This window comes from Arvicola amphibius, chromosome 2 (assembly GCF_903992535.2).
Source record: "Arvicola amphibius chromosome 2, mArvAmp1.2, whole genome shotgun sequence".
Taxonomy (NCBI): Eukaryota; Metazoa; Chordata; class Mammalia; order Rodentia; family Cricetidae; genus Arvicola; species Arvicola amphibius.
Genome location: NC_052048.2, coordinates 188,033,881 through 188,049,381, shown reverse-complemented (window position 1 = coordinate 188,049,381; position 15,501 = coordinate 188,033,881). Strand labels below are relative to the sequence as shown.

General features: G+C 39.5%; 1 protein-coding gene across 1 annotated transcript in view; it reads right to left on the bottom strand.

Moving 5' to 3' along the window:
* Mgam2 (maltase-glucoamylase 2 (putative)) overlaps positions 1–15,501 on the bottom strand; it is a 77,901-nt gene that overhangs the window by 39,909 nt on the left and 22,491 nt on the right. Inside the window, exons 14-24 of the mRNA XM_038318491.1 lie at positions 14,522–14,639; positions 12,402–12,573; positions 11,778–11,894; positions 7,713–7,867; positions 7,482–7,566; positions 6,566–6,622; positions 5,299–5,423; positions 4,373–4,461; positions 3,578–3,627; positions 1,980–2,147; positions 783–938 (exon numbers count right to left, since the gene is read on the bottom strand). Of these exons, the coding sequence (XP_038174419.1) occupies positions 783–938; positions 1,980–2,147; positions 3,578–3,627; positions 4,373–4,461; positions 5,299–5,423; positions 6,566–6,622; positions 7,482–7,566; positions 7,713–7,867; positions 11,778–11,894; positions 12,402–12,573; positions 14,522–14,639 (1,292 nt within the window). The remainder of the gene's footprint in view (positions 1–782; positions 939–1,979; positions 2,148–3,577; positions 3,628–4,372; positions 4,462–5,298; positions 5,424–6,565; positions 6,623–7,481; positions 7,567–7,712; positions 7,868–11,777; positions 11,895–12,401; positions 12,574–14,521; positions 14,640–15,501) is intronic.

The following is a 15,501-nucleotide window of genomic DNA, read 5'->3' as shown; positions in this document are numbered from 1 at the left end:
AATAACGGAGCTGTTTTGGCCAATGGTTGAGCAGAGTAAAGTCAGGCAGGAAATCCAAACAGAGATACAGAGAGAGTAGGCAGAGTATAAGAGACGCCATGTAGATGCTAAAGGAGAAAGACAGATGCTGGAACCTTACCTGGTAAGCCACAGCCTCATGGTGACACATAAAATAATAGAAATGGGTTAACTTAAGATGTAAGAGCTAGCAGGAAATACGCCTGAGACATCGGCCAAACAGTGTTGCAATTAATATAGCTTCTGTGTGATTATTCAGGTCTGTGGCCAAGAAACGATCAAGCAGTTTCTGGCTACAAAATTATTCAATTTATAGTGTATATTGTGATGGTAAGATGGTTTTACTAGCATATATTGACTATAAAAATAATAAGTTTGTTGTGATATTTTTATAAGTGCATATAATCAAGTTTGTCTATATTCATCCTTCCATTACGCTCTTACCCCCTCCTCCCCTCCCTGTGATCCTCTTTATCTTCTCTAATAGTACAAAAATATGATTTCTGAATGTTAAGTCTACAGTGGCAATTAGGACGGCAAAGATTTGTTTTAGAAGCAGGGTATCTGAGGGAAACACACACACACACACACACACACACACACACACACACACACACACATCGCCTATTTCAAGGAATTCAAAAAATGCCTATCATCACATCCTCATGATGTCCGTCAGGTCATCAGCCTCTTCAAAATGCTTTCCAGGTGGCCAGCTACTTGGTGCAAAATTTCTACAACTTCCTGGTCAGTGTGGACATTACCTCCCAGAGGCACCCACGCTGCTTGCAGCTCTCCTCAGAGACTGCAGGATCCTCGGGGAAGCAGTTAAACTTCTCCAGGTCACTGACTGCAAGAGTCCACTCAATGGAGAATTCTTGTCCCAGCTTCAGTCCTATGAGGTCAGAGATGTTCAACACCTACAGAAAGAAATGACAATGACAAACCAGGTGACTCGGAGCTATGGAGATAATGTCCTTGGCTGACCACCGGGGAGTCAGGACCAAACTGTTTCTCCAATATCACCTAAGAATACTTGAAAGTATGGAATGTGGAGCAATTTAGCCATGTTAAGGAGTGTGGGTCACCGTGTGTCAGTTTTAGGCTTATTATCCTTTCAGTATGATGTTTCTCAATGTAACCAATGATGCCAGTAATCAACAGATCAGTTTTACTGAGCATGCATATGAGATAAGCACTGTGGCAGTCATCTTAGACATTATGTGCATTAATTCTGTAAAGTGACCCAGTGTTTTTGAGTACAATGGTTGTCTTTACAATACATGTAATAGCAGGCCTAATATCTCACAACAGGGCAGTACAGCCAGGGTCAGCACCACATTCTGCTTAGAAGTTCTGTTCCTATCCTGTGCTACGTGTATTTTCTGGTGGAAAACAGTTTACCTCGGCAACAGTGAACCTCTCAGGTCTTAAGAGAGTGAGCCGATAAATCAAAGGCTCTGTATGAGTTTTTCAGGTGAGGGAGTCACTCAATGATCAGAGACAGCTTTTGTTTTCTCCTACTTTCTTTTTAGGTGATACTACAAAAGAATAGCTTAGAACCATAGCAACAAAGAAAAACGCTGACTCTGTCTCGAGGGTAGTTCTAATTTTAACAAAAGATAAACTGTTAATACTCTCCAGAACCAGGAAAATTTATTGAACCTCAGTTTTACTACTCCATCTAAGACTATCTTATCCAGTTTTAAATGAGCAGAAAAGATCTTCTGTTAGGATAGACACCAACTCTTATCTTCTTTAGCATCCTAATGCCAGCAAGAGAAAAGATTCATACCTGAGTTCACACATTTCTCCTGCAACCTCTCAATGCTGTGGTGGCTATCTCAACAGGAAAACTGTCTCTGTGACTATCCAAACTCATGAAGGCAGGAAAAGGAAAGCTGTCAGAATCTCAGGTCAGGGCTTTCAATCAGAGTCCTGAAGATGTAATGATCTCTCACCTTTGTTGAAGGATTGTACACATAGTTTGAAATGGGGATGGTACTGCCTTTAAGTAAGACATTAAGACCACTTGGCTCTTTGTCCATCCCCCAGATATTGATGTCTGCAAACACGAGGTCATTGGGATCCACATAATTGTTGTTTATAATTTTTGCCTGTAAGCGGTTCTGGGGAGGGGGGAGAAAGTCATTTTAGAGATTCGTATACACATTCAATGTCTCCTGATTCAAGTTGTCTCCTTATTCTGTTTTCTTTAAGCTGATCAATGACCACACCTAGGATAGGTTGTCCCAGTCACCAATGCTCTATTCCTTTGGTTAACTGCCTCTTTTCTGATTCTGTTACTCAGAAAATATCACCATGACTTACAGAATGTTTAAGTAGTTACAAAGTAAATAAAGAGACCCAAGCAAACACAAAACCCACATGATACATAAACATCACACACACATAAAAGTGTCACAGTAATTTTTAATTTTTAGCTTAGTATTAATAATGAAAGCTAAATTTTATGAATGTTTAATATATGCCATATACTATGCTTAAGTATCTTGTATATATTATCCCATTTGGATGACTTGGCCAGTTGTGAGGTTGCAATTTCCATTTACTTCAGTTGAAGATAATAAAGCATAGAGAAATTAAATGACTTATTTATAGAAACAGCCCAGAAGTCAGTGGGACTAGACTCTGAGGGAGAGAGGCTCATATTAGTAAGTCCAAACAATGAGGTTCCCTCCAAACAAATAGCCTCTAGTGGCATTTAATAGGATTTCCAAAGCAATAGTGTGGGGAAGGGAGCTGTTTCAACAAAGGTACTGGAAAATCTGGAACTACACAGGCAAAAAGATGAACTTTGACCTAAGTCTAACATATTAGTCCATTATAGAGCATAGAATGAGATATAGATAATAAAGTTTCAAACAAACACTAAAGTTCTAAGGCCCCACAAAGAGTCCTTAGAGAACATCAAAAAGCATGATCCAAGTAGAGAAAATAAAGATAATTAGGTATAATCAAACTTAAATGTTTGTTTTGTGTAAGTCTTTAAGAGGAAGAAAAGACAAAACTACATATGGAAGAAAGTATTTGCAAACATATTAAATGAAGGATACGTGTCACAGACATTTAAAAACCATTACAATTGAGCTGGTAACCAAGGCCAAAAGCCATCCTAACAAGAACATGGACAAAGATGTGACATTTCACCCAAGATAGTATGAAAAGGGCAGAGAGAAATATGCAAACATTTCAAAACAATTAGTCATCGGAGAAATCATAAAACAAGTTAAAGTTACAAGGAATAGTCACACAGAATGGGTAAAACAAAAACAAAAACAAAGACAAAAACTCCGACAGCCTCGAAAGTCAATAATTATACAGAGAACCAGAATCACTTAAATATTTGTGGTAGAACTGTAAAATACACCTTCACCCTTCAAAGCAGTTCAGATGCTTCTTACATAATAAAGCATGCACTAATTTAAGATGTAGGCATGAATTTCAGCGAAATAAAAGCATACGTAGAACATGGAAACCTCAAAACATAATCACAATAAGAAACATGAAATGTATGTTTTTTGAGAACAGTACTTACAGATGTAACAGAGAAATCATACAGAATGTACTTCCTTTCTAACACTGTGTCTGAAAGAGATGGGTAGATGGGTATGTGCTGGTTACTATGGGAAACAATGGAGCTGTGGAATTACATCCTCCTCATTGAGAATTCTCCTGCACATAGCTCTTCTCATCCAAAATCCTGTGTTTTTTTAATCTATGTAGAACCTTAGTAGACTACTTTCTTGAAGTCACATGATACTCTGTGGCTCCACTTGTAAGCATTTAAAATATTTTGATTTTCATTATGGTTCTCTATTATGTTATACCATGATTTTGTCAAGGTCGGTGTTTATGTCACATTCATCTCTATGTGCCTTCCATGCAGAGCAATCATGGGTATATCAAATATTAATAAATTCAAATTCCATTCAGTCTTAAAGCTTCTGTGTTTTAGTCATATCAAATCTTACAGCAAAAAGCACAAGACCTACACTGGATATGTCTTTTCCAACTTAAACAGTGCCTTGCTAAGCTATTAACAAAAAGGTATTGCTTGATGTTGATGACAGTATGCAGAAAAGAATAAGAAACCAAATGCAATACTATTTATTTCACTGGCAATGCCAATAACATAGAAAGGTCTATGTGATTTTAATTTCATCTATCCGGTTAATGGAACTTCCGGAATGAGTTTTAATTTTTGAAGCAACTGAAATTTTTTAAGATAATAAAACATACAATAGTGGCAATGGGGTTGGTGCCTTATTGGGAAGCCTTTGACAATGACTTCCATTAAGAACCGCCACTATGATTCCATTTGAAAGCTTACCTTTAGACACACCATCATCCCAGTACAACTGGCCCTTTGCTTCTCGCTTATGGTCCAAGGCAACAATGAGTCCCAAGGGATTCTTCCGGCTGAGGAGAGCAATTCCAAGTTTCGAACAATGAAAGAAAAGCAGAAACAGATGAATTTCCTCTTTGATTGAATGCACCCCTCGACGAATCTGCCCCTTGAGGAGTCCACCCCTTGATGCATAGGGATGGATCCTCCAGAGTCCACCCCAGAAACTGAGGAGATATTAGCATTTTGTGGAAGCACAGGTGTGGAAAGGTGGCAGGGTGTGGAAAAGAAAGAACGTAGGAACAATGACAGGGAAAGGTGGTTCCTGGAGACTAGGTCTGGGATTGTGTTAACAGTGCTTACTGGACTATGTGACAGCCTTCTCCTGAATGTGCTCCAGATCCTGTTCCTTTGTAGTAATTCATGCACCCCTCACAAAAGTGCTAAAAGAGCAGGCCCTCGTCTCCTCCAGTTCATGAATAACAAGCATGAACACAGAGATGCTCTCTAAGGTTAACACGTGTAGGTTGTTGTCAGGCCGGAATCTGAACTCAAATTCTCCAGAATCTGAGCCCTGAAACTCTTACTCACATTGACCTTTGCCCCTACTAAATTTTTCTCATATTTTGGGTAATGCACATTAAGATAATTTCTGTCCCTAGGGAAACCCTCATGAAGATTATTTTGACTATTCATATAATCTGAATTAATCCAAATCCAAGAAATAAGAAACTGAGAAGGAACGTGAGACTGTATTTACCCCTCTAAAGATAATCCTGGGCCCTTGAAATGAGAAGATTGACCATGCTAGCTGTGTTAATTTGACCCTTCTACGTTTGGTCCTTGCTTGCGCTCCCCCAAGAAGCCCCACTAAGCATCAGCATAGGTAGTAGGAAGGCACTGCAACTTACCTTGCCTCTGTGGTTGTGTTTGGCGTCTGGATGGGAAATATGTAGCCACCTCGAAGGTGAAGCCCTATCTTGTCACCTGGTAATAGCATGTCTACAAATTGTTTCCTCCATTCGATAGCCAGTTGCTAAGCAACAAAAGGAAAACAGACCAGATAGAGGACTTCAGGTAGGAAGGACCCTAGGGATCCTTTCATCCAGTGCTCACTTTAGAGACAAGAAGATGGGCACATCCAAATTGAGGCTATTTCCCAAGATATGTGGGTAGTAGGGAGCAGAGCTGAGACACCAGCCTCCCGTCTTGTTACCTCTCACCATACAGTGTGTTATAGTTTGTATCTTGGATGTCCCCACAGTCTTATGTGAAAGTGCTGTTCTCTGGCTCAGAAATGTTGGGGGCTGGTGGAAGCTTCAAGGGGTGGAGTTTAGCATGAGCTTTTAAGCCATTAGAACTCTCAATCAAATTGTAAGGCCCTGTTCTCTTCCTTTTACTCTCTCTCACATTGTAGCCATGAAGGTTTTTCATTTGTTCCTTTGTTTTTGTTTTGTTTTGTTTTTTGTTTTTTGTTTTTTTTAAGAGTGGTTTTGCTCCTCTCCTGCTTTCACAAAAAGAGCCTGCCACCAGTCCAACGCAATAGAACCCAGGACTAGAACTTCTGAAATTGAAAGAGAAAACATAGAGACCCTTTCTCCTTCCTTGTTCTCTCAGGTATTTGTTCTAGTAACATGAAGTAGACTGACTCACTGTGATTGCACTGAGTGCGAATTCTCTGTCTCCACAGTCAACAGTCAATGAAATGACTAGTCCTAATTATCAGCATAGCAATCAGATTGAAATGACTGGGTCAGTGAGATTCTGCACACCTACTGCAGTTATTGCAATTTCTTCTGCTACGGTCTGAATGCTAATGTCCCTCTAAAGTTTATATGTTGGATATAATTGTGTATGTGGTACTATTAAGGGAAGATTCCTCTGGAGAATTGGCTGAGTTACGACAACTCGGTGAGAAGCTTCCACTGATAAAGTTGAGAAAACTTTGATCTTAGACTTTGTAACCTCCAAGAACTGTGGACAATAAAGTTCTGCTGTTTATAAATTATGCAGTGTGAAGTTTTGTATCATACCATCCCGAATGGACTAAAATGCCTTAAAACACACCCACAATCAACTCATTGTAAAGCCTTGTGAAATATCACCATGAACTCCCAAGACTTCTGTGTTAAAATTGCCTTCAAAGGTCTCTGAAATCATAGAAGCCACCTTACTTACTGTCTCAAAGTCATACCAGATGGCATCTGGGATATAGGCTTTTATGTGGTCCACTCCCTAAGGAAATAAAATCAGTAAGCAATATTAGCACACATACCTCCTTATAGCTTAGAGGTTAGTTCCACAGCATTGCCCCTGGATGTCTGAATAATCCAAAGAGCCATTTGAGATCACCCTGTTGTACCAGGGAAAGCACATGAACCAGAAATGCCAAATAGTTTATCCAAAACCAAGCTGTACCTAGACATTGAATTCATTTTGCTTCTGTGATCGTGCAATTTCTAGAAGTAGAGAGTTCCATTTTTTAGAGTTATGCCATCATTAGTTCAGAGTAGACTAATCCAACCACATCCACAGGAGAGCAAACCCACTTGTTGAGCAAAGGCAGATGTAGCTGAGACTCTACCAGCTCAAACAGCCATTGCTCTTTTAGCTCTCTTTTTCCTTGATTTCTATGTTAGCAATATTTTTTAACAAGATGATCGGTATGATAACAATCTTTCCCCTACACCTTACTTCTTACCCTTGGCTATGATTGTTCCTTCCTGTATTCCACTGTCCCTCCTTACTCTTTACTCACCTATTCTGTCTTCCCATCCCCATCCCGGAGAAAAGGCTATATAGATACTCTGTGCACATCCAACACCCTACACACACCAAGACATTCAAAGCCATGTCAGTGCATGGTCACATGCCTAAGAACACAGTTTAAAAAGCAATTTTTATAAAGAAACTGTTTTAGTTGATGCATCATTGGAACCAAGAATCTTATTTTCCAAACATTCGTGCTTGCTCTCATTTATATTTACACTTATATTTAAGTATAATCATATATACTCAGCATTTAGATTATTCAGCCATCAAACTGCAAGAAGAACTGTATTATCCCATTACATTATTCAGATTACAAACATACTTCATATAACACAGGCATGATAAGTAGTCCAGGCCCCCACAAGAACTGTTCATGTACATCCCATGTGGCTGGGTCTTGATAGAACCTAGAAAACAGAATACACCCACAGTGGAGTGAGTGCAGTTTCCAAGAGGAGACGGCAACACACTGCATGTCTTAATGGGCCTTGTTACACCAGTGAGGTAAAGGGAATTGATGATCTGGACGGGAGGCCTTGGTCTAGAAACTCACTCATGGACTAGGGGCCTTGCTACTGTCTCCCCAAGTGTGTGAGCACGGTAGAAGAGGGTGTAGAGATAGGGTAATAAGGTATAACGGGCGATCAGATAATATCTTGAGGATTCCAATAGCAGAGAGTCAAGGCCAAAGGCAGCAGGGTCCTGGTCCTAGAAGGAAATAGAAGCAATTAATGAATATTTCTATAGTGATAAAACGCTTACCCAGATGAACACAGCCATGTTCTCCAGTTTGGAGAGGGTGGAATACTTCTAGAACTCAATTTATCTTGATCCTCCTTGCTTTATGTCTGGAAAGACACCAAAGACTGCATGACTTTCCCAATGTGACATGTAAGCAAGAGGTAATTTTCACTTGACAGGTTCTTCTCAGTGCACCCTAGAGGAAGTCCTGAGTGACAAGAAGATACCACATGGCTTTCAATGCCCATAAAGGGGCCAAAAGGAATCTACTTCCCTCAGCGACACACCAATATACTATTGAAATAGTTTATATTTCATTTAGGAGATAACAAAAATAATTATTTCATCTAAATTTAGTTTTACAATTTTTAAAAATCCATTTACTTAATTTGCATTACCTAACTATGATCTATATTCCAATTTTATTTTTCCTCTGGAATTTTGTGAATTTAAAATTTCTTAGGTTTTTTTTTGTTCGTTTGTTTGGGTTTCTTTGTTTTTTGGGGTTTTGTTTGTGTGTGTGTGTGTGTGTGTGTGTGTGTGTGTGTGTGTAGTTGCCTCTATAACTATGTTAACCTTCATAGTTAGCTTCATTTTCTACATCCAAAAAGACAATGGCCTTTGGATTTTTCTTAGTATAGTAACACAACATTTAGAAAGATAATAAGAACAGATTTTTAACAGATTTTTTTTATCAAAGAACAAAGAACCATTCAGCAATGAAATCTAATTTTCCTAGAAACTAGAGGTGACATTTGCCATCAGCAGTAGCACTCACTCTGCTCACTCTCTTTGTTGTTCAGAAGATCTGAAAGATGCATATATCACATTTCTCATCCCGTATCACATGATAGAAATAGAAGGTTGAAGAAAATTATGTGAATCTATTCCTCTATTTTTCTTTAAAGGAGGCCCAAGTCTTTCCCAAATACAGTCTTTCTATGACCCTAATGTAGAGTTCATGAAAATACTGGGGCCAAACACAAAAGAAAATAGTATTCTTCAGCCTCCATCATCTGGCTTCCAGCTGAGAAAATGCAGAACTGTGATGGGTGTTGTGGTATTTGAGACCCTGGGATGTGTTTTGCAAACCCGAAGAACCCAGTTCTCTCTAATTGGCTGATGATTAACTTAAGTGCAAATCGTGAGGCCGAATCAATGTAAAGTATTATTTCCATTAGATATTTCACTGTTTTATGGGATTATATTTACATCAACTTCTATAACTTTAACACATAAACTGAAGTGTGCTGAAACTACAGGCTGAGTTTTGAAGACTTGTAGCAAGCTATAAGTAACTCAACCACTAATCCCTTATGCTGAACACTAGTTAAATGATAATGCTATGCATATACTGAGTGATACAAGATATATGCTAAGTGTCCAAATTTGAATTTAAAAGGGCATGCACAGTTCTTGTTATAACTCCATTGGAAACGGCTAGTTTAGGAGATTTCTAGCTCTTTACCCTAGTTACCTGGGAGAGCTGAGTGGTCTTATCTTCAGGAGTCATGACAGGCCATATTTTGTGAACAGCACCTACCTTCCATGCCCCTTTCTCCAGAACACAAATTAACAAAGGAACCCAAGAATAAAATGCTTTGAAGAATAGACTTCGCATCTCCCAACCAGAGGAGACATGTCATTGCACAAAGTTGAGAGCCTTAACCAAAATAATTGTGAACTTACACAAATGAGCTGCTTTTTATTTTTGGCATATGTATGTGTGGATACATGTTCTCTTGTGTGCAGATATATTGTCTGAATTAGGATTTTTAAAATTTTATTTATTTTACATACCAACAACAGTTTTCCCTCTCTCCTTTCCTCCCACCTCTCTTCTATCCCTACCCCTTCCACTCCTCCTCCATTTCCATTCAGAAGGGGCAAGGCCTCCCGTGGGAGTCGACAAAGCATGGCATCTCAAGTTGGGACAGGACCAAGCTCATCCCCCTTGCATCAAGGCTGGGCAAAGCATTCCACCATAGGGAATAGGTTCCAAAGAGCCAGCTCATGTATCAGGGACAGGTCCTGATCCCACTGCTTGGGACACCACAAAAGACTAAGCCACACAACTGTCACCCATATACACAGTGCTTGGGTTTGTCCTATGTGGACTCCCTAGCTGTTGGTTCAGAGTCCATGAGCTCCCGGAAGCTTAGCTCAGAAGTCTCTGTGAGCTTACTCCTTATGATCTTGACCCCCCTTGCTTATATTATGGTTTTTAATTGTCATGATAAAATGCTATGACCATAAGAAACTTGGGGAGAAGAGGGTTTATTTTGCTTACACATCCATGCCACAGTCAGTCATAAAAGGAAATCAAAACAGGAACTCAGATCAAGAAACTTGAGGCAGAAACTGATGCAAAGACCCGGGAAGAGTACTTCCTACTGTCTCTTCATGACTTACTCAGCCTTGCTTCTCACAGAGTCCTGGACCAGCAGCCTATGGGTAGTACCGCCCAAGTGGTCTGGGTCCTCCTATGTAAATCGTCAACCAAGAAATATACCATAGCCTTTCCCACAGGCCAGCCAATTGAGGCTCATCTTCCAAAATGTCTCTATCTTCTGTCAAGTTGACATAAAACTAGCAACACACACACACACACACATACACACATACACATGTGTGCACACACACATACATACACACATCCTTATTTGAATGTGAGTATGGAGAGCCAAAGCTGATGTTGAGTGTCTTCCTTGATACATTTATTTATTAGGCAGGATCTTTTGCTGTACTATATCAAACCCTAACCGCATTTAGGACAGTCTATATAGTCTGCTTGTTTTGGAGGTCCCCTGCCTCTGCCTCTGGAATGCTGGAATCACAGGCCACTGCCACACCTGCCCAGCTTTTACCAGAACCATCCTAATGCTGTTCTTTACATTTGTGTTGTGAGCATTTTATCCATTAGTTATCTCCAAGGCCATTTTAAAGGGTTTATTAAAACCAAAGCCATTCAGTTTGAAATATTTCAATTGCAACTTATTTTATTAAAATAAAGAGAAAATCATGTTATTTGTTCCTGTTACATTATAAACACCTTAAGAAGGACTTTGAACTATTTCTGTAGACTTGTCCATCAAAAAATATTATTTTAGATAAAAAGGATAATGGTAGGAAAAAATTATGGGAAGTAATAGAGGGTGGGTCTCCCAAGATACTCATAAAAAAAACAGGATGTTATAACCAGGTAAAAAACATTTTAGGTCACTGACTTAACCCTCCATAATCTTCCTTGTTCTCTCTTATGTATAAGAAATCTTTACCATATTATATTAATATTTATATTGATTTATTGTGTAGATTATCATAATATATTGATATAATAATAGTTTTATCAATAAATTACATTAATATAAAAATTGATCTCCTGATGTCCTATCTTGTACATGTTGATAACAAGTGATTGAAGCAGCATAGCTTTTGCTGGTGGTGCTGGTAGTACTAGGCATTGAATTCAGGGCCCCACATGTACATCCTTGTATGTTTTGATACAGGTCTTCTTATGTAGGCTCAGCTGACCTAGAACTTGCAACTCTCCTCTCACCTCTGTCTGTTGAGTACTGGGATAAACAGGCATAAGCTTCCATGCCCCACTACCAGCACAGAAGATGTGCCAAAAGTTTTAACCTTTGTGAATGAGTTTTTGATAGTAATTCAATATATAAATATTCATCCTTCTTACATTTTCATCCTATACCCTGCCTTTTAGACATGTCACTCAAGATTTAGCTTCTAAAGGTAAAGCTTCATAAAGATTTAGCATCATGAATGAGGAGTGAGGGCCAGTATGTAGAATTTTCTATAACCCCTCTTTAAAAGCAAGTGGATATCATTCAAGAACTCTTCTCTTAGAGGAACTCACCCTGTACGCAGGACCATTGTGATTCCTGGACAGTGGGTAAAATGCTCCAAGTTGCATCCATCTTCTGCAGAGTTCCTCTGTGACATTGTTTCTATAGCCACAGATGTTGGCCCCTACCTGGAGAATTAGCACACATGCCAACAAGTGATTACTAGCAAGACAAAAATCATTCGCTATATTCTTATGTAGAGAAGGAAAGAGAATCTCTTTCTGATATTATTTAACACTTATTTCTCAAAGCAAGCACCAGAGAAATAAGAGGATTCTCACTATAGGATAAACTAAGCAAACTTTCTAGACAGGATGCTGGTATCAAAGGCATTTTCTTATCATTCAGTCCCCAGTCTCCAACTTTCCTATTCACTGGTACTTTCCTGGCAGAATTTTCTTTTCTTATACTCATACAGTTGACTCATAGTAATTATTTCCTACCCACAGAGACTGTATGGAAGATAAACCAATGTTAACATTTATATCGTTCTGTCTTCAGAACCATCTTGCAGCACACATAGAAATTGATCTCGCCAAAACGTCGACAATAAGACATGTTCCTAATCTTTACAAACACCTTAAAAATAGTAATTAAAAGAATAACAAAGGATCAAGGTGGAGAATGAGGCTTACCATGGGGATTCCAAATAAGTTAAACTCAAGGATGCTGGGGATGGACCATCGGAGGTCATCCCAGGTGGCTGCATTGTTTCCCAGCCAATGAGCGGCAAATTTGCCAGACCCAGCAAAAGTAGAACGTGATAAGATGAAGTTCCTCTTGGGCGAGAAGACAGTACTCAGGGCCCTGAAAAAAGAATTCAGTCAACTGTGTGTGAGGCGATCTGTGATCATTTAGAACCCAGTGTATCCCAAATGCAGCAATGGGTTTTTCATCCTAATAGAAAATCACAAAACTAAAGTATCAAAACCTAGGCTTGCAAACAAATCTGCCATCTTAAGAGTTTTCTCCCACTTCTGAGTGAGGATTAACATCCTGTATAAGATAATACAGATCAGTTCCAGCCTCCAAATAAGTAACTTTAGACTTTTACACTCCTGATTGCATCTTGTTGAATATGATTTTGGTCAGGCTCTTTTGGAGGATGATGTATGCCATACACATATCACAGGGAGTTGGATCCTGGTCCTATCTACTCTAACAGTTTTTTTTTCCCTTGCATCCTTTCATGCAGGCCTTACTGCCTGGCGTATAACCCTGCCTGGGATATAATCCTGGCTCAAGTTCAAGCCACGTCTTGGGGAGGACAAAAAGACTCTTTACCCTCATTATCTTTATTGCACCATGATTCATAGATAAGAGGAAGATGTGTTCGGCCTACACGAAGTGAAACCAAAACAGGATCAGGAAAGCAGTTGAGAGGTTACAGTTGAGAGAAGTCATTTATGCAGTATGGACTAGACAATGTGCATCCTTTTGACAGCTTAGAAAGAAATAAAACTTATTGGAGACCTATTTCTCTTTCTCCCTTGTCTGAGTCTGGCCTGTTTATGATCATTTCATGGTTTCTAAGAAGATGTTCCCTCTGTCAGCCTAGCCTCCTGGCTGCTGTCCCCGAACTGTTCTTTCAAGTAAGGTTGTGCTACACCTTCAGTAGATTCACACCTCCACTTCTGATGTGCTGAAAAGTTTTGAATTTCGGGAGGCAAAATGCAGATCTGAAGAAGTAACTACGGGTGACTCAAACATTTACTTTTTAATTATAACAGTACCTCATGTCCAAAGGCCAAGTCCATTAACTTTACTGTTTTCTAGAAATTTAACCTGCTTTCCCAAGCTAAGGCATGTCATAAAGACACCTAGTTATTACTGAATCACAGTTACTTTTTAACTATTAACCACGATTCTTGGAACATTCTAACCAAGCCCCAATTATGATTTTATAGCACCTTTATCACCTTTATCACAGAGAGACAATGGCAGTGAAGCAATCAAAAACTCTTTGACTTCTCACCATTCTCGGACTCATGCGCCTCACTCACTCTCCCACTCAACCCTCACTGGTAGACACAAGTATCCAGGAGGGAAGGCATATTAGATCAGAGAGGGACTGATGGGAACATCATCGCAGTTCTGTCATTGTGGAGATGAGGAAGCAGAGTCTGGTTTCTTTGGTTTAGTTTTTTTAAGAAAGATAGGAAAAGGAGAGGAGGAGGGAATGAAGGAGTAAGACAGAAAAAAGAGAAGCAGGGGTGGGCGAGAACAAAGGAAGAGGAAGGGTAGGAGAGACAGACACCATCCGTCTGGCTCTCAACACTGTCATGACTTTCTATTACACTGGGCTGACCACGGGAGGAAGAATCTTTGTCCAGAAAATGCCTATGTTTGTATGGTAGTGAAGCAAACCCCAAGAAGAACACTGGTTCTTGATTATATTTCTTGTCTTTTCTCATTTCTGCCTTCTCTCATTCCCTCTCTTCTTCGTCTTCTCATTCCCTATCTTCCTTCTCTCCCAGAAAAGAGAAGAAATGTGAGCTCTAAGTGCCTTATATTTTATTGCCTGTGATTATCATTAAAATGGCAATGTGCCTTAGCCATAAACAAATCAAAATTAAACTTACACAGAAAAACCAAACTTTGTGCATATTAAGTACTGCTATAGGCCAGTTTCTGTAGTCTTATAATCAAAACTCAAACAATATGTTTATGCAGGAGAACCCCCTCTACTGGTCACCTTCCACATTTCACGCCCACCTTCCCAAATCCAGAACCAGGAAGACAAGCAAAATCTTACAAATCTGTGGCTCTTGACATGGTGTAGCCATAGATGCTGTGGACATCATAATGAAGGCCTGAGTAAAATTCTGTGTCCATGCAGAGGGTTCCTACCAACAGTGAGCTATCCAGGACACCTAGAAAAAAACATTCATCAGTTCGGCAATTCTCCGCTGAGCAACTGCAACAAAATAGACACCCAATCCTTTTCCTCCTAATTGCTGTACCTTCACCAATCCCCACTTGATGAAAAACCCTTTCCTCATTTTAAATGCTACTCTTTACTGCTTCCTACATCAGGACTAAGCTGAATGAGGCACTGATTCTCCGGAGCTCACCAAGCATGGTAGTGCGAGGAGGCACCTGAGGAGCCCTCGCAAGTGAACACTGGAGCATTGGGCATTGGAGCTGAGATTGAACACAAAGCACCAGCTGTCTATATACGTACACTTAATCTTAAGAGGACTACATGCACAATGTTCAAGGAAGAGTGATGTTAATAGGAGCATATTCTCTTTGGAGCAGGAGATTTAACTGAATGGTAAATTGTAAGGAAAGTTATGTTTCTGGCAGTTTGTGAGATTCACAACTATGTTAATTATGAGCAGAGTATTAAAATTTTCCTAAGGCCAAAGGTAGTTAGTTGCTTTTGTGGCATTGTCATGGTAACATGTACTATGTGGCTATAAAATCATGAAAATGGCTCAGTTGGGAGGGAACAAGCCTGGTCCCATGTTAATGAAAAGGACTCTGGGGTGGAATGAGGTGTACATCAGAGCAAGCGGATAGTGATGTAATGAAGTTTTACACAGAAAGATAAAAAAGCAAAAAACTTAAGAAGAGGAATATTAAGAGATTAAGAAACAAAAGTGATAAATTGATCTAGAATGACAGTAAAAGGGGTAGAAAACCCAGACTCAGTAGAGAAGAATGAAGTTGTTAGGTAATCATGAAGATTTTGCAAAAGGTTAAATGTTCAAACTGAAAGAAATTCAGCGC